At 50.6% G+C, this 18071-nt stretch overlaps 5 protein-coding genes across 7 annotated transcripts; 2 read left to right on the top strand and 3 right to left on the bottom strand.

The window, feature by feature from the left end:
- Positions 1-365: 365 nt before the first annotated feature.
- Positions 366-3513, bottom strand: LOC112875535 (protein-ribulosamine 3-kinase, chloroplastic). 3 transcript variants are annotated; one of them, XM_025939415.1, is made up of 10 exons: positions 3324-3513; positions 2806-2959; positions 2597-2687; positions 2177-2251; positions 2003-2091; positions 1792-1910; positions 1506-1646; positions 1208-1284; positions 995-1079; positions 591-716 (listed from the first exon to the last, which is right to left on the bottom strand). In XM_025939415.1, the coding sequence occupies exons 1-9, from the start codon at positions 3457-3459 to the stop codon at positions 999-1001; spliced, it is 963 nt and encodes a 320-aa protein (XP_025795200.1). In that variant the 5' UTR covers positions 3460-3513; the 3' UTR covers positions 591-716; positions 995-998. The 3 variants fall into 3 exon arrangements, with proteins under 3 accessions (XP_025795197.1, XP_025795198.1, XP_025795200.1); XM_025939412.1 differs by lacking the exon at positions 995-1079 and having other exon boundaries at positions 366-716; XM_025939413.1 differs by lacking the exons at positions 995-1079; positions 2177-2251 and having other exon boundaries at positions 366-716; positions 2003-2112.
- Positions 3514-3703: 190 nt separating this feature from the next.
- LOC112877352 (riboflavin biosynthesis protein PYRD, chloroplastic) lies at positions 3704-8411 on the bottom strand. The gene is made up of 4 exons (XM_025941646.1): positions 7453-8411; positions 6132-6430; positions 5182-5734; positions 3704-4653 (listed from the first exon to the last, which is right to left on the bottom strand). Exons 1-4 carry the CDS (start codon positions 7759-7761, stop codon positions 3886-3888), a joined length of 1929 nt encoding a protein of 642 aa, XP_025797431.1. The 5' UTR covers positions 7762-8411; the 3' UTR covers positions 3704-3885.
- Positions 8412-8526: 115 nt separating this feature from the next.
- Positions 8527-10734, top strand: LOC112877351 (peroxisomal membrane protein 11-1). Its single transcript, XM_025941645.1, has 8 exons — positions 8527-8674; positions 9125-9320; positions 9440-9514; positions 9595-9669; positions 9766-9846; positions 9924-9998; positions 10100-10273; positions 10379-10734. The coding sequence occupies exons 2-8, from the start codon at positions 9129-9131 to the stop codon at positions 10418-10420; spliced, it is 714 nt and encodes a 237-aa protein (XP_025797430.1). The 5' UTR covers positions 8527-8674; positions 9125-9128; the 3' UTR covers positions 10421-10734.
- Positions 10735-11278: 544 nt separating this feature from the next.
- LOC112877348 (U-box domain-containing protein 4-like) lies at positions 11279-13804 on the bottom strand. The gene is made up of 2 exons (XM_025941643.1): positions 13375-13804; positions 11279-13222 (listed from the first exon to the last, which is right to left on the bottom strand). The coding sequence occupies exon 2, from the start codon at positions 13179-13181 to the stop codon at positions 11523-11525; it is 1659 nt and encodes a 552-aa protein (XP_025797428.1). The 5' UTR covers positions 13182-13222; positions 13375-13804; the 3' UTR covers positions 11279-11522.
- Positions 13805-15171: 1367 nt separating this feature from the next.
- LOC112877350 (dihydrodipicolinate reductase-like protein CRR1, chloroplastic) lies at positions 15172-18014 on the top strand. The gene is made up of 10 exons (XM_025941644.1): positions 15172-15404; positions 15501-15623; positions 15750-15824; positions 15894-15959; positions 16318-16413; positions 16499-16615; positions 16806-16898; positions 17054-17155; positions 17234-17320; positions 17431-18014. Exons 1-10 carry the CDS (start codon positions 15285-15287, stop codon positions 17461-17463), a joined length of 912 nt encoding a protein of 303 aa, XP_025797429.1. The 5' UTR covers positions 15172-15284; the 3' UTR covers positions 17464-18014.
- Positions 18015-18071: the final 57 nt, after the last annotated feature.

The following is an 18071-nucleotide window of genomic DNA, read 5'->3' on the forward strand; positions in this document are numbered from 1 at the left end:
ATTGCTTGTCTCGTTAAGGCTTAGCTGGGGAGCACACAGCACAGGATGCAACAGAAGCCTAAGCTTTTGAAGCTTTTCCCGGCAGTGGTCGAATGGCAGGCCGCCACGTTATGTGGTCGCCGGTTGTTAAAAATGCCTTAGTGCGCGGACAAGGATTTGGCCTTTTCGCCAAGGTTGTTAAGAATATCCAGGTCGTAGGCATACATCCCCTCATGGTGTCCTTCCAGTTGACTGGGCTAGTTTAGGATGGGTCAGAGGATCACTATCATGTTTGACTCGTTCTTCCTTGGACAGAACCATGATTGTCCACCCCGCAAACAGTGACTGGGGACGCGGAATACATTATTCTTCTGAGGCACCAAACGTATCCATAAACAAGATCACGATGCATTGACAGTGAGATATTTACATAACTGAGGATCTTTTAGTGATTGGTACAGGAATGTAGTGTGATCTATGCACAAAAGAGGAAGACATTTTACAAGAAAATGAACCCACAACATACTGACATACATAATGGAACATGTACACTGCTGCCTCAGTTTTCATGTGAGAGTAAATAGCGAAAACTAAGCCGCAAGCAGATACAAGTAGTCTTCGATTATGGACATCGCTGATGAGCGGTATCCAGAGCCAAAAAGATTGTAGTGATTCAGGTAGTGGTAGAGGAGATAGAGGTCCCTCCTCTTCTCAAATCCTGGCTGTTTAGGCATCACCTGTATGTATCAAAGTACCGTTAATATCTCCATCAAAATAATGAAGCCTTTAGTAATCCACCGACCATAAGGCCTCTAATTTAAATAGGACTGGACACTAGACAGGCACTCAGGAAGTAAAGCTGGCGGTGGGAGCTTTATTTTGTGGGAGTGATCCATAGACACTCCCTACGAAACAAGTAAGCGATTTCCACTAAAAAACAAGTAAGCAATGTCCACGCCTAACACATGGACGGCCATATTAGGTGGTGTAAGATAAGAACTATGCTTGCTGATACCACTTTACGGAAGGAACCTTCCTGCTACAATTTTTAGGCCCATGACGGCGTCTTTATAGGCCAACAAAAGGTAACTCTGCAGTCTCTGCAAAAGAAATCTGACCCATAACCAACAACCTCGGATGGTGGATCGTTATAAGTACGTCTATTATCGTTTTCATGTGCAGATTTGCCGGTGCTCCAATCAGATATGGAGCAAAAAAAAACAAATACCTGAAAATAGGCATTATAGAAGTCCCCACCAAATCCAGCACACCAGGACATCCCAAACTCTGCCTCATTGTGCCCATCTGCAGTTTTAGAACTGGTAAGTATGTCTTCATCAATTGTATATTGATTGTAAATTGCTACATTTCAAGACAGTACACAAATCCAGGAAATGTTCAGCAACAGCACAGTAAAAGTAGAATAACTTGAAAAAACTACCGGAAAGAATCAAGTAAATTCATTGTTTTGCAACCAGCATTCATGATTCTGAATTCAGATGCTAAAACCAGTGAATTTTACTTACAGTAGCAAGCAGGATCCAATATCACTGGATCTCCTTTAGTATCAGAGCTTATGTTTCCACTCCACAAATCACCATGAAGCAAGCAGGGCTCAAGAACAGCACCATCAAAAAGTGGACGGATATTCTTGATCAATCGCTGACCTGTGCATAGGAATTTATGCAAGAAACAAAGGAAGAGAGAAAAATTCAGTTATTACACTCTCAGCATAGCTTAGTTAAGAAGAACAATTTGGCAAACCGGAGAGAAATGATAAGTACTGACTTAAATCCACTTTGCCAACTGTACCTTTTTCATATATGGCTGAATCTCCATATCGTCTCGATGCCAACTCCAACTGGTAGCCCAATCTATGCTTAGAGTAAAACTCAATCCAGTCAGCAGTCCAAGTGTTAATTTGTGGAGTGCTGCAAAAAAATAATAGGTGGATTAGGGAGTCTGGGATAACATCCATGACGAACCTCAAGTAACATGCCAAGTTTAATCAAACTGATTCTACCTGCCAATAGTATTGTCAACATGGAAACCATATCCATTATCAGATTTAGCTGCCTTATGCATTTCAGCAAGCTTCCTTCCCAAAACTGACTGATGATTTATTTCTGTTAACTATAAAAGAGAGAAAGAGAATATACAGGCAAATTAAAGGTTAAAACATTTGGTATATAGTTACCTGGTCTCCTCTAGAGCGACCAAATTCTATAAACTCCATGATGATAAAAGAACCACCAGTGGGCAATGGTCCAACCTATACTAATGGGCAAACATAAAACAAGGATTAAAAGTTGAAAACAACAAGTGAATGCAGAGAGCTACTGAAATAAGTGAGCCTATATATATACACAACCATCGGCAGAGTTTGGGTCCCCTAGATGATTAACAATCTTCAGATCAGTGGCACAAAAATATGAACATGTACATTAATTAACTCGTAGCTTAAATAACTAGGGCTTAAGCTTTCAGAGTTACTATATGAGTATCTCCATTGTGTATGAGTATCACAGTGTTGGTCATGTAAAAGTATCACAACATTGATGCTAATGCATTCTACATATGCACTTGTACATATTGCCGAGTCTGCCATTTCACTCACCTTGTATGGCAAAGGAACACGGATCGACTTTGTGTCATACATTGCCTTCAAACCAAGAGCTTCTCCTTCAAACATTTCAGGACCAATGCGGCTGGCATGTGAAAAAATGTATCAATCCCATCATTTTGTCAGAACAAAACTCAAGACATCAGTATTTGCACAATTCAAGGACAACATTTATGAGTTGAGAAGAGATTCTTTTCGCACACCTATTGGTCTTCACAAAGAAGGGGCCCGCGTCAGTATCATAGCGCTGAGCGGAGTTAATGCAGCCACCACCAATGGACCTGGTCCCTTTGATCTGCGTGGCCTTCCCTTCTGTAAGAATCCATTCCCTGATTGGGTCATCGCCCAACGCCGCCACTGCCGTGGCATGAGAAAACAGATTACGGGCAGACAATTAGGGTAATTCAGAACTGAAAGATGCATACTACAGCACATGTAGTCTGAATCTAAGATGTCATGAATTGGGGTTCGAATCAGCTAGGCAGAAAACCACGCAACCAGCACTACCAAACGTCCAAACCAAATTTCTCTCAACATTCGACCGCCTGCATTTCAAATCCACCATCCAATTCCACCCGAATTCTCCCAGATGCTACTGAAACCGATCGAGACAGCACAGCACGGGGGCAGCTAAGCTAGAGATAGCAGCGAAGGAATTAAATCCGCGCGAAAACTCGAGAGGCTAGCTGGTACGGGCAGCGAGCGGGGAAGGTGAGCTTACTGATGGAGAGACGGGAGCTTGCTCTTCGGGGGGAGGCCGCGCAGCAGCGAGGTAGAGGACGGCGGGAGAGGAACGAGGAGGCTGCGGCGGAAGTCGAGGGCGAGGAGGCGGAGAGCAGCGCCACGTTTGCGGCCATCGCGCTCGCCAGAGAGAGCTGGGACGGGTGGCTGTGTGGGTGGGCAAATGTGCTGCCGATGGGCCTAGCCGTGGCCATATGCCACCTGGGCTCTTCATATTGGGCCGGTCCCATATTCTCCATTATCACGGAATAGCCATATTCAGCCCTCTATACCGATGCTCAAATCCATCATCCTCAACTACCAAATGGAAGTTTTTTCTTCATAGAAACGATCGACTGAGAGCAAATAATCATGCAGATACAGGGACCAAAGTTCAAAAATTCCAATTATTCAACGAGCCAATCACGACAGAAGAATATCACATTGCATATTACTTTCCTTTTGTTTGGCAAGGACAACAAAACGATAAGGCATGAGGATGACACCACATGGCTGCAACACACTGAATCATGATGGACAGAGCACCACCAAGATGGCAAGATCTATTCTTTGCCGGCTCCGGTGGTATCCACATTTTCTTCCACAGCAGCAGCGCCGGCGGCCGGATCATCAGCAGGCGCATCTCCGGCACCTGCATCTTGACGTTCTTCTTCCTCTTCCACCGAAAACGCAATGGTGGGCACCACTACGTCCTTGTAGCTGCAGACGTAGGGCGCGTCGCGGCCGTGGTACTTGCCGGTCCACCTCCCCTCGTCGATGTCGCTGGCGTCCCACACGGAGGCGTACAGGTACATTGGCTTCTCCGGCCACGGCTCCCCCTCGCGGCGCTCCTCCCGCCGGATCAGCTCGCCGTCGACGCGCCACTCGATGGCCTTGGCGTCCCAGGCGATGGCGTAGTGGTGGAAGTCGTCGGAGGAGTCGAAGGGGAGCGGGTGGATCTGCTCCCGGCCGCCGCCTCCTTGGACGTGGTAGTTGGTCTGGACGGCGCGCTTGTCGTGGCCGAGGAACTCGAAGTCGATCTCGTCCATGTCCCGGGAGCACTCGAGGGAGGAGAGGTAGAGGTTGTAGTTGAGCCCCGAGGTGTCCCCCGCGGGGGCGCGGATGGTGGCGGCCACGGCGCTGCCAGGGAGGAAGCGGCGGCTGGAGCGCCAGCGCGAGCCGTCCCTGCCGCGGTGGCGGTGGTCGTAGGTCACGTGGATCTCGCCGGCGTGGGGCTCGTGGCGGCAGGCCTCCGGGCGGTAGTCCACGGCGATGTGGGTCAGCGTCTCCGTGCCGTAGGGGTGGTGTGGGTGCGACACCGCGTTGCCGGACTCGGATTCTGACGCCATGGTGGATGGATTGGTGGTGAGCAGCGGAGTGGAAGGAGAGAGGAGTGGACTCCGTCGAGACCGAGCTGGGCGGAAGCGCAGGCATTCCCCGTGGGATTTTGTTGACCCGGTTCCGCTCCGCGACAGGAGCCGGTTCCGCCGCGATGGGCACGTGCCCTCCACCGGCCACCGCTCCCGTTTTCTCCCTCTTGGCGTTGGCTTTGCAGACGGAGCGTGGGCTCATTCTACTTCCGTAAAACCAAATCAGCCCACCATGGAAGCTGCAAGCTTGCAACTGTTAGCATGAAGCAGCTCGATGGAATGCATGATACGATTCAGACGATCAGAAGAGAACAGTGAAAATGGGAGGGCAGTAGTGCACAAATATCTCATGACATGGATTCAGCTCTATAACAAATCCCACGGTTGCAGTGCCAAAATTTACACGATTATCAGTTTAAAGGAGGAGAAGCAAACACTAGCATGAGGTCACCAATCAACATAGCCCTCCAGCAGCATAGCCCCATTCACCTCCCTGTACTCCACGTTCTTCAGCGGAAATGATTGCCTGCCGCCAAACGCCAGGTTGTTGAGCCCTTCGCTCGCTAGCCAAACAGGCAGGAACTCCAGAACAACCTTCTGCACCAGCTTGTCCTCCTGGAAGTCGTTCAGAAGCGACGCAAAGCTTTCCCCGGCCTCTCTGAAATCCACCAGCACGCTGCAAAGCCCTCGCTGTGCAAGGAGTAGAAGAATGGAGTCTAGATCTATCTGGCGAAGGACTGCGACTTCAACCCCTGCTGGCTCCACGGTGACAGGACTATCAGCAAGAACTATAGCCTTAGATGCATGTTCTTCGCTGAGGGATGGGATATGTAGTCGGGAACTTTCTCCTTGTGCTATGATGATATACTGAGGTTGGTTTGCTCCAGCTTCATGTGACACCGGCAAGGTTGACATTTTGGCCAGGTCGCTTGAAATTATGACTCCATCATATTCTTTCATCAATTGCGAGTAGTACCCACCTGAAAGATCAGCTCCCTTCCCAATTTGGTTTGTGACAATTCCATTCATTGAGAGTGTAGCTCTGTTATTCGTTTAAAAATAAAAACGGTCACCAATATTGCATATTTTATTCAAAGGAGGGGCATGCCCAGAGCACGCCTTTGAAACAAAGAGCAGGATACTGGATATTACTACACTACATAGGTGAAGCAATAACATTCAACATTTTGCCAGGGTGGATAAGACCACACTTTTGATACAGACTACAAAAATGAATATTATACCCTAACATACATGAAGCACTGAGCATTCAACATTTTTCCAGACCACAGTTTATTATAGGATCTATGGTCCAACTTATATTTCAGTGTCCAGCTATGGCACACTTGCATTGTCTACTACGTATCTATCAATAACCAGATTCCTTAGTGCAAATGCCAACACTGAATTTAGCAAGATACTAGGAGTAGGATATTTACCTCAACGTTGCAAAAGCCTTCCCAGTGAGCATCCGATGGATGTAAGCCTCATTCAGTCTGTGGCACAACGCTTCCTCGACGCCCACCCTCACATCTATCCCAGCATTTTGGAGCTTTTCAATCCCTTTGGATGCCACGATAGGATTTGGGTCAGTCATCCCCACGACAACTTCCTTCACTTTCGCATTGATGAGTGCTTCAGTGCAAGGAGGAGTCCTTCCATAGTGGTTGCAGGGCTCCAAGCTCACATAAGCAGTTGCATTCTCAGCTAAATCACCTGCATCTCTCAGAGCAAATACCTGCACATGATTTTTAACACTCTACTCAGTTATGATATTACATAGACAATGATATTTTGGCATTGTATGTTCTTAAGCCAGTGTAATACATATACATAAGTGTAGCGATTTGAGAATTTAAATTGGGAAAGTGACTAAAACTGTTTATAGGAGGGAATTTTTAAGTAGAGTGGATTAGGAAGATTCAGCATCTGCTGCCCCAAAATAAATCAATAAACATACTTCTAGAACCATTCCTACATAAAAGACAACTGTTGTCACTGTTATCTTCTGATGGAGCTTGACATTTTGTTTGTTTAGGAGTTATTTGATGGTTATTTTTATACACCATGATGTTCACAGCTTAAACAATAAAGTATCACTGTTTATTTCTTGCATAATATACATAACTGTTTATCTGATGGATATTCTTAGTTTTTTATGGCATAAAAAAAATAAAGTAGATGAGTGCTTGGGTACCAGCTACAAGTGACAACCACGAAGTAAAGAGACAAGCCTGACAAAACTAGTCACTCCTTAGAACATTGATAATAAACCGATGGATGACCATTTAATTGTTGTTGTGATATTCTTTGCTCAGCAAATAACTTTGCTGCTTCATACTGGTATATAGAGTGCTCTGTGTAAACTGAAAATTAGTGATTACTTTCCATAGATGTCAAGAGTAGATGTTTCATGTTATATGTTCGGCGTCAAATGTCTCATTGGTTAAAAGTGAAGAACTCTTGACAATTCAGTAATCAGTATAGCAATCAGTTCTGAAATACAAAGAACTCGTTCTTACTAGGATGGATAATTCAATCTACTGTTTTATGGTCTACAGTTTACTTAAGAAGAAATCAATCTGTTACAAGCAGCAGGTTTTTGACATGAAGCAGCCGAACCCGAAACACCTAATGTGGACTCTTCCATGATCAAAACTGATGCTAGAGGCAAATTCCATTATGCACCAACCATCGGAATCTTTCCTTTTGTGAAATTAATCATCCAACAAAAAAAAAGGAGAGTGTGAGACGTGTTACCTCGGCGTGTGGCTGGCCGGCTTTGGGGTGGAATCCCTCCCCGACGACGCGGCCGTCACGGACGATGACGCAGCCAACCATAGGGTTGGGGCTGGTGTGGCCGGCGGCCTTGCGAGCCAGCTCCACGCACCGCCGCATGTAGTGGCGGTCCAAGTCCCCCGCCGCCTGCGCTTGGCACCGCACGCTGGCCGCGACCCCGCGGCCGCCAAGGCCCCCGGCCGCGACGCGGGCGCGGGAAGGGGAGGCTAGGGAGGCAGCACGGACGGGGCGAGGGGTGAGGTGCGGGCGCGAGACGAGCGAGGAGGCCATGGGCGGCGCGCGGAGGCGAGAGAGCCCAATCCGAGGGGCAGCCGCCGGTCCGTGCGCGGAGGGAGGGAGAGTTTGGTTGGGGGTTTGGGACGGTTGGTTGCGGAGGGCGCGTTACCTTCAATCCGTAGCGAGCCCGTGCGTGCCACGCCCCGCGTGAGGAGCCGCACCCAACTCCAATCCCCCGCGCCGCCACGCGCCCCGTCCCGCCCCTCCACCCTCGCCGCCGGCTCCCGTGCCGCGCTGCCCTCCTCGCGATCTCATCGTTGCCGGCTGCCGCGGCTCCTCCCCTTCCTTCCCAACCGTGGAGCGGCGGTCATGACTTGCTTCATCGCGCTGCGAGACCTCGCCGGCCTGGATATGCCTCTCCCTCCCGACCTCCGTCTTCAGCCCCCCTGTTCCTCACCGTCCGTCGGCCGTCATTGGTTTGCCTCGCCGCCTGCGCCGCCGGCCACCGCATCGGCGCATCCTCTCCCGCCGGACCGCCCACTCCTCTCTCGCTCAGCGAATCAGGCTGTATCCGGCCCACGTTCACTTCTTGGCCCATTACATCACCTCTACGGTTCCGGCCCAGAAAATACACGTCAGTAAAGTGAATCCGGAATCCAACAAGTTTCCTCGTTAAATTCCTTGCTTCGTGCCGCCACGCGCCCAGCCCAACAACAAAGAGAAGGTTGCCACTTGCTAGACTCCAAACTTGTCCCTCAGCGGAGGAAGAGCGAGCTTGTCCCTCCACGTACTTGTCATCTCATCTCAATCCACACAAATCGAATGGTGCAGTGAAGTAGCTGAGGAAGCTGCTCCAGGACTGGCTTCCTTGGAAGGCCTCGGCTAACACCAGGTGGTCCCTCCTCTATCCACCCCTTACCTTGGCCTCCCAACTCAACCATTCTCCCTGTGTCATCACCAGCAAGAGGTAATTGCAGTTCCCTCCGTTTTGGTTCAGTACTTCAGTTCCAGTGATGCTCTTGAGTTGTGTTGCCTTGTCTGTGTGATGGATAGATAACCTACTTCAGAAGTGATACTGATGCTACGCTAGTAGTTTCTCCTCGGTCTAATGGTTGGATAGGCTGATTTAGAAAGTAGAAGTGATGTTCTGGGGTTTCTGTTGTTTGTCAGTCTAATGGATGGATAGGCTACTGCAGAAGCGATGCTATGCTAGCTGTTCATACTACATACTGATGCAATGCACTGATGCTTAGGATGCTTTGCTGTCTGCGCATTTCCACACCGGCTTGCTCTGTTTTTTTCAGTCTTTGAGAAACTCCACCTCAGAAACTAAATAAACAAAACAAGTAAAAGATTAGCGTGTTGTATTGTATATGCCTACGTTTTTCTGAATTCTCGAATTCCTCACGGAGTACAGGAAGATGGGCTCGTTAGATGCCACACGAGCTGAGCTCGGCCTCGTTGTTCTGTACCTGAACAAAGCCGAGGCTAGGGACAAGATCTGCAGGGCGATTCAGTACGGCTCAAAGTTCATAAGCAACGGGCAGCCTGGCACCGCTCAGGATGTCGATAAATCGACAACCTTAGCTCGAAAAGTTTTCCGTCTCGTCAAGGTCAGTCAGATATGATTCTTCCGTCGAATCAAACTCACCTGATCTCATTGTTGTATCACTCAGAGTTGTTTTATCACGCAGCTGATGCTTGTTTAATTTTTCTGATGATGCATCTCCAGTGGGTCAATGATCTTCATGCCCTTATCAGCCCACCTGCTAAAGGGACTCCTATCACACTTGTCCTGCTTGGCAAGGTACTCTATTACTCATCACTGTTCACCATGAATCCCTCCGTTTCAGAATAATAATTGACCTGCGGCTTCTACGATTTCAGTCCAAAAACGCGCTCCTTTCGACGTTCTTGTTCCTGGACCAATTTGTGTGGTTAGGACGAACAGGAATAATCAAGGTTTGTCGAGATTTAAAAGCTTAGTCGCCGGGCCTTATGATGAACAACTGCACAGCGTATGGTTTATTGACAGATTTGTTTTGCTTCTGTTGCCAGAACAAGGAGGCGACGGACCGGGTTGCGAGGATATCCCTGTACTGTTGGATGGCTTCTTCTGCCTGCGCTAGTCTAGTCGAGGTACGCATAATTTCTTCGCATACGCTTCAAGTTTTATACGGCACATGATGACTGATCGTGTATCTGCGAGTTTGCAGCTTGGAGAGCTTAAGAGGCTATCGAGATCGATGAGGAAGCTTGCAAGGGAGCTGAGGCGCACTGATAAATACGAGGTTTCCTTTCTACCACTGACTGATCTGATCACAAACGAGAGCATGAAGTGTATGCAATCCCTTCAATTTTCCACCTGTTTCTTTTCTGTGGCCATTTGCAGAATGAACAGTATCAGAGCAAAATGAAGCAGTCGGATGAGCGGCTCCTGGCCCTGGTGAAGGCGGCCATGGACGTGGTCGTGGCCATCGGGCTTCTTCAGCTGGCACCCAAGAAGGTGACTCCCAGAGTGACTGGAGCTCTCGGATTCGTCACCTCGCTCATCTCCTGCTACCAGGTAGTGGCCCCTGCCTGCCTCTGCGTTGTTGTGCAAGTGCTTTTCAGGGATGGCATTGCGACGCTAATGTTTCGTGTGCTCCGTTGCTTTCCGTGGCTTGTGCAGCAACTCCCTTCCCGTGCCCCCGTGGCCAAAGTCAAGGCATGAGATGTGTCGGTGTTCTCCTAGTCCCAAGGGAGCCGTCGCTGGACATTGAGCTGCACTTCAGCATGAACCGCACGAGAATAATGTCTATATGTGCCAGTGTAGAATACATGGATTGGCAGTCGTGCTCCTGCCTTATGCTTTCATGCGGTACTCATATTTTTGGTTGCCTAGTAGTAATGGACATGGTTATGTCTTGTATGTTCACACGTGGCTCCGACCTGTGCCACCGTGGATAATATTTTTGTAGCGTGTATATGCTCGAAAGTGCATGTCGCGACTGGCTAGCTAATGGCAATTGAACCAACCTTGGCCTTCGTCTCCTTGTCATCACCGGGAACTGGCAGCCTGCTGGCATGGCAGCACGGGGTTCGCGGGCGCTGCTTCGAGTCCAAGGACGCGACGAGCGGCGGCGATGATGTTGATCGCCCTGTAATAAGCGGCGCCGCCTGCTCCGATCAGCAATTTGTTGGATAAGTGAAGTCAGTGCCGCGCCGCGCGCGATGCCCAGCGTGCCCCCGTCTCAATGCCACCCGCCGCAACTGGCCTCTGGAACCCGAGCGGCGCTGGTACAGGTCCGAAGAGGTCATCGTCTACGGCCATGGCTGCTCCGATCCGATCCTCCCTTGCCTGTGGTTCCTCTGAATCGGGCGGCGGGAGAGGAAAACGCCGCTGGCTCTCTTAGTTCGAAATGCGCGAGAGGAATGAGCGGGGGATTTGATTCGTGCAGAATAATGGAGCTCACATGTACCAGTGCGTTGCACCTTGTCAAATCATTGATCAAACATGGCGTCAGATATCTGAAGTACATGCGAGATTCTGAGTTGATTCCCGCCTTCCTGGCGAGAGACAACATTCACAAAGGAAAAAAAATGCTACTGATCCATAATTTATTCAGAGCCTGAAGCTCCTGACTTTACAGCTCCATATATTCAGTTAACACGAACACCTGCACATCGACAGCGTTGTGTGTGTGAAACTGGACTTGATTTTTATACATGTTACAGCAAAAAGAAAAAAAATTGCCAAGGTATCATCACCATATAAGCAGAGAGTGAAGCTTAGGTTTTTTTTTTGTTTTTACTTTCTACAGCCGCTACGTACGCTAGTTCCTACTGAAGAGGCTGCGCAGGCTGCCGCGCTCCAGCCTCTCGAGCAGCTTCCTGGCGCCGGCGACGTCCATGTCGGACAGCTTCTTCAGGTACCCGATGGCGCCGTGCGAGATCATCAGCTTCTTGCACCGCTTGGCCGCCGCGAGCGTCAGCAGGCACGCGATGGCGTACTTGTTGGCCGTGTTCGCGGGGCTCGGGTCCAGCAGCTGCACCAGGCTCGGCACGCCCTTGTCGTCCTTCCTCACCTCCCGGGCGTTGGGAGGACAGCTCACCAGGCTCGCTAGGGCCTGCGCCGCCACCTCGCGCGCCGCGTTCGACTTGGCCTCCAGCAGCCGCACCAGCAGCGGCATGCACCCGTGCTCGCCGACCGCGCGCTTCATCTCCGCGGAGCTGGACATCCGGCAGATCGCTGCCGCCGCCACCTGCTGGGCGCCGATCGACCCCACCCTCAGCACGTGGGCCAGCCGAGGCAGCACGCCCAGCGACACCAGGCTGTCGGGCGACACGGCGCCCGCGAGGTTCCGGAGCGCGCCCACCGCGGACTCCGGCGGCAGCGGGCCGTCCAGGTAGAGCAGCAGGCTGCGCAGCCCGCCCTCGGACACCACGGCGCGCCGCAAGCTGTCGCTGCTCGACGTCAGGTTCTGCAGGCACTCGGCGGCGTGCTCCTTGGAGCCGGCCACGGCGCCGCAGTCCAGCAGGTTGACCGTGACGCGGACGATTCCTTGGTCGGCCAAGGCCTGCCGCACCTCCGGCACCGCCGAGAGGTTCTTGAGCGCGCCGGCCGCGGCGGACTGCGAGATGGAGTCCCCCGTCTGGCAGATCTCGATGAGCGGGCCGGCGCCGCTGTGGCCGACGATCGCGCGCGCAGCATCAGGGGACACAGACAGGTGCTGCAGCGTGATTGCGGCCTTCTCGCGCCCGACGACGCTGCCGGACTCGGCCAGCCTGATGAGCGGCGGCAGGACGCCCTCCGACACCAGCAGCCTCTCGCAGCTGCCCGACTCCGCGACCTGGCATATCACCGTGGCGGCCTTCTCCCGGACCACGGGCGCCGACGCCGTGAGCAGCTGCACAATCGCGGAGACATTGGCGCGGCCGAGCACGGAGAGCACGCTCTTCTCGTCGTTGCGCAGCGCGTCAAGGAGCCCGTCCACGGCCCGGTTCTTGGCCTCGGTGTGCCCGATCTGCAGCCTCGCGAGCAGCTCCCGGACGTCCGCGTGCGCCGGCGCCTCTGCCGGCGGCGAGGGGCCGGAGGCGTCGGACAGCACGCCTGTCTTGACGAGCAGCGCGCAGTCCCGGAGGTTGAGGTCCAGCTTCCCGGCGAGGGCGTCGATGGCGCTCTGCGTCCGCAGCTTCCCTTCCGGCGGCCCCCGGCACCGCCCCGCGAGGTCGGCCGCCTCGGCGAGCGTGGCGGCCACCGACTGCAGCAGCTCGCGGCACAGCGCGTTCTTGGCGAAGCAAGGGTGGCTGGACAGGTCGGACAGGCACGCCGGGAGCGTCTCCAGCTTGGCGGCGATCGCCTTCCACCGGCCCGGGAACCCGCCCGCCGCCCTCGCCGCCGCCAGTGCCGGCGGCACCATCCCCCGGACACGCTCCAGCAGCTCCTCCGCCGTCTCGTCCCCGGCCGCCGCCGGGTCGCCCCGCAAGCTCATTTCTTTGACACCTCCGCCGCTGCAGCACCAGCGGCCGTGATCTGGAGTGGTTGAGGAGTGGGCAGAGCTCAGTGGCGCGAAAGACTGGGACACTGGTAGCTAAATCAGCAGGGGGGAAGGGATGCTGGAACTGAGGAGGAGGAAGCGAACAAACGGAGCAGGACTGGATGGAAAAGGGAACAAGGGAACAAACGCTAGAGAAGAAACGAGCAGGCGCAGCGCAGGGGAAGGAGGAATCCTCTGCTGTTTTATTCGGGTAGGCACTCCGCCATTTGCAGCGTGGAAAGATGCCGGCAACCATGAGCGCCACACCAAGCCGAGCTATATGAATAAATTTTCTTTTTCCCCTTGATCCTACTACAGGAGATTTTATAGTCTGGTGAAATGTCAATTCGGAGGGTGCCCGTGCCGAGACGGCACGGGGATTTACGGGCTGCTCGAGGGGCCTTGTCGTCACAAATCTCGTTTGGGTTTGTTTGTTTATTACTAGTACTAGTTTATACTGCAAGCATTAATAAGTCAGATGAGAAGTTTTGGACTCGAGGGAATGACGAGCACCAAGGACAAGGCGATTGGGAACTGCTTATAAAAGAAGATGCTACTGCATGTTACCAGCCGTATCATCACTGTTCTTGCTTGGTGAAGCAGGCAATCGCTGAATGGGATTTTACCTTGGCGAGAGGGGCAAGATTTGGCAGCTCGTAATGTGACCAGCTGCTTCTTTGCCTTTCCTGTATCGTAATCAAATCAAATAAATAAAAGATCCCGTGCTTTGATGCAGCAAAGGAAAGAAAGAGCTCGTGTGGTCGCCATTCCCTCCCGATCTGAAAACTCATGACCGCCGCGGCGGGGCCCGCGCGTCAGCGACCGCACCGCGCCGTCGCGGGCAGCTAGTCCTTCTTGGCGCGCCCAATAAATAATGCGCCGATGCGAGTGCGCGACGCGACGCACATGCCCACGTACGGTGTTGGCGGGGCCCGCGCTGTCAGAAACCGGATGGCGTCGCGATCTCGTCGATCGACCAGCGAGACCGCGCGACTCCCTCGGCGCGGTCACTCGAGTGCGCGTGGCGTGCGCATCCAAAGGCGAGCCGGTTCCGCGGGGCCCGCATGTCATGGGGGCAAGCGGAGGACCGGGGGGCTTCTCTTCGCTGCTGCGAGCGCTATCACTATCACGCCTCGCCCCCTGCAAGAAAAGACGAAAACGCTGTTGGCGATGCTGATCCAAGATCTGCTATTTATCTCTCGATTATTTTCCCTAAAAATATCAGATGACTTATATATTTTCAAAAAAAAATCAATTCCCATCGACATCGAGATGTACGAAGAGCAGGCTGGCTGGTTTCAGACGACGCGTATCCCAGACGAGAGCATGCGATCTTGTAGGAAGGCGGAGGACGAGAACGCGGATGCTTGGCTTGCAAAACCAACAAGCACGAGGAAACCAGCAAAGAAAGCAACGCACGAGCAGCGGCGGCGGCAGCAGTAGATTCTACGACACAAAAGCGTATTGCCATTGCACAACCACTAGAAGCAGGCAGAGGTAAAATGTACTAGCAGCACACTCAAATACAATGCAAGTGTGGAGCTTGCGCCATTACTAATTAACCGCTGTGCTTTTTCTCAAGGCCGTGGCCGTGAGCGAGAGGGAAGAAGACGACTGGCTGTGCAAGTGGATAGGATAGGACCGGATGGGTTTTGTGTGCCGTATGTTGGGTTCCGTACCTGGGGCCGTCTTCCTGGACCGATAGCCATCGTGGTAAATGGGCAAGGGCAATTAGTAATTAACAGCCTCACAGCGCACAGCGCATCCAGAGTGCCTTGCTACGCTACCTGCTGCATCAAAGAATCAACAAGACACTGGATTAGTACACTAGAGTCCACGCAACGAGGCCGAGTCCATTTCAGGCATTCAATTAGAGTTGCATCAGTGCTAATCGGTCCTCTCCAAGAAGCTGACAGTTACGCATGCAAGCCAAATGGCTTCAGGACACTCGCTTCCAAACAACGAAGATAAGGTAGCCCAGGACACAAACGGGAGAGAGGGCAAGGAGAGCATACACCCACCAAACTCGAGCGCTCTCTCGCTCAGCGGCTCTGCTGAATGAAGATGGTTTCGTTATGCCATCCTGTTGGAATCAGAACATGCGGCAAATTTGCGACGAGGAATGCAGCCAAGGTCCTGTGCTCCATGGAGACGCCACCGTCCCAGAGCACAATCAAGGTACTGTGCTCTGCTGTTGCTTGTGTTCTTGGGAAAGCCAACTTCTCTGTCACCGTTAGCTCGCTTCCTTCTGAGGGCCGGTGTTATTATGTCCAGGTTGTTATCATCGGGGCCACAAAGGAAATTGGGAGGACTGCGATTGTTGCGGTGAGTAAAGCCAGGGGAATGGAACTTGCAGGGGCAATCGATTCCCAGGGCATTGGCGAGGACGCGGGGCAGGTGCTCACCGTTCACTCAATGTGCTATTCCCCCTGCAGCAAGCACTTGTTTCTGACTTTCAATTTCCAAGCTGCCGCTTCTGTTCTTTATCTCGGACTCTTTGTGAATGCTGGCATTGCACTCCAGATAAGTGGCATGGAGGAGCCGTTGGAAATTCCGGTGCTCAATGATCTCACAATGGTTCTGGGCTCCATAGCACAAGTACATACCTTCCGCCGCTGCAAATTTTCAGGCTGCTTCTTCCGCTAATTGCATTATCTGTTCTTTCAGTCGAGAGCAACTGGCGTGGTTGTTGATTTCAGCGAACCTTCAACTGTTTATGACAATGTCAAGCAGGTATGTCGATTGCCCACCTACAACATGGAAAATGATATGTAAGCTGCATCAAATTGCAAGGTACTTAAGCCCAAAGCTAAATAAATACAGCTATGCAAATCGTATGGTTTCAAATTCATCCGAAAGTCCCAGGGCGGATTTAAGCAGCAAACTGACTCAGGGCCTCAGCAACGTGTTTCAGTAATCCTGACAATGATTGAGAGAAACATAATTCACAACTAAAAATTAATTAACTAATTTGTCAGGTAAAGACCTAATCATGTCAAGGCTCATCAGATTGTGCTTCAGATTCTTTCCATGTCAACAGCCTGATAACAAATATAACAGTGCTTGTCTATCTGAAATGATTTGTGAACAGGCAGCAGCATTTGGTTTAAGCAGCATTGTCTATGTTCCAAAAATTGAGCTAGATACAGTAACTGAACTTTCAGCATTTTGCGAGAAGGCAAGCATGGTATATTGTCACTACCACACTATTTCCGAAATTTATATTGCCAGTGCCATTTAAGCATGCCAACTTATGCTGGTTCCCTGATCAGGGTTGCTTGGTTGCACCAACATTATCGATTGGCTCAGTGCTCCTTCAACAAGCTGCTATACAGGCCTCATTTCACTACAGCAATGTTGAAATTGTGGAATCAAGACCTAACCCATCGGTATGAAGCATTCGTGACAAATCAAACCCATCTGTTATCTGTTACCACGAAACAATATGTGCCCTGGAATATCACCCGTCAATGAATGAAATGCCAAAAGAAACAAATAAATTTAAAGTACTCAAAGTACAGTTGTCAGTATATGCTGTCAGGAATTTGCGGACTGATGCGGTAATGTTGACATCGACAGGACTTGCCATCGCAAGATGCAATACAGATTGCAAATAACATATCAGATCTTGGCCAGATATACAACAAGGAAGATATGGATACGAGTAATCCAGTAAGTGTCAATAAACGATATTGCAATTGTAGCTTCCGAGAGTGCTACAGCAACCTCTTCTTCGTGTGCATTTCTTACTAATTTTTCAACTCTACAAAAAACCCACAACACCAAAATGTGAGTTTAGAAACTAATTGACTGATATTTTGGAATAGGCAAGGGGCCAAGTACTTGGAGAAGATGGAGTGCGTGTACACAGTATGGTTCTTCCAGGTCTTGTTTCCAGCACATCAATCAATTTCTCAGGCCCAGGAGAGGTACTAATAAGCTCTACTGCATAGTGCTATTGTTTGACTGAAATACACTGAACTGGTCACATCACTCAATACTTTCAGATTTACACCTTACGACATGATGTCACAAATGTTCAATGCCTAATGCCAGGATTAATCCTGGCAATAAGAAAGGTGGTACGGTTGAAGGTAACTTTGCACCACACTTCCTGTATTATCCATGATTCGTGACTGAAGAGATACTTGCGCCTCACTATCTTTGGTTTTCTAACAAGACATTTCACTTGGATTATTTGCAGAACTTGATTTATGGCCTAGAGAAGTTCCTGTAGTGCACAGCCATCTCAGTATCAATAAGCCATAACTTCTGGCTGTTCCTGATCATGAAATGGACAGGAACATATCTATTTCCAGGCATAAGGTAAAAACAGTACCACAACCACAAGCAAGGCAGATCACATCTTACAAGGCAACCATATGACAAAGTTTTGAAACTAAAGACTGCACAGAAGACTGCTAAAATTTTCTCTGCACACTACCTAGGAAACACAATTTTGTTAAAAGGCATAGGTGGGAGAATGTATGCAAGAAGAGTCACAAAACGGTCACATGGATAACCACTGGTAGCAGTACCAAGCCAATGAATGGAGTGGTCAGACTGACATCAAGATTCAATTCCATCTTCACATCAAAGAGTTTCTAGTTGTAATTCAGAGATACTATAACTCAGCTTGTATGTGGCAAATTGGTGGCCAATTAAGCGCTACATTTCTCTAGACATGGTGACAATTCGATGCAGAAGACTGAACTGAAAGAAATTGCATCAGCCCAATGCAAATCCCTTGTGCCAATTTAATCCATTCAACTGCGGCCTACTTCTTCAGCAGAAATGGAGTTTAACGACAAGGAACTCCAGTCACGACAGTCAAGTAGAAGTTAG

This window comes from Panicum hallii, chromosome 9 (assembly GCF_002211085.1).
Source record: "Panicum hallii strain FIL2 chromosome 9, PHallii_v3.1, whole genome shotgun sequence".
Lineage (NCBI taxonomy): Eukaryota > Viridiplantae > Streptophyta > Magnoliopsida > Poales > Poaceae > Panicum > Panicum hallii.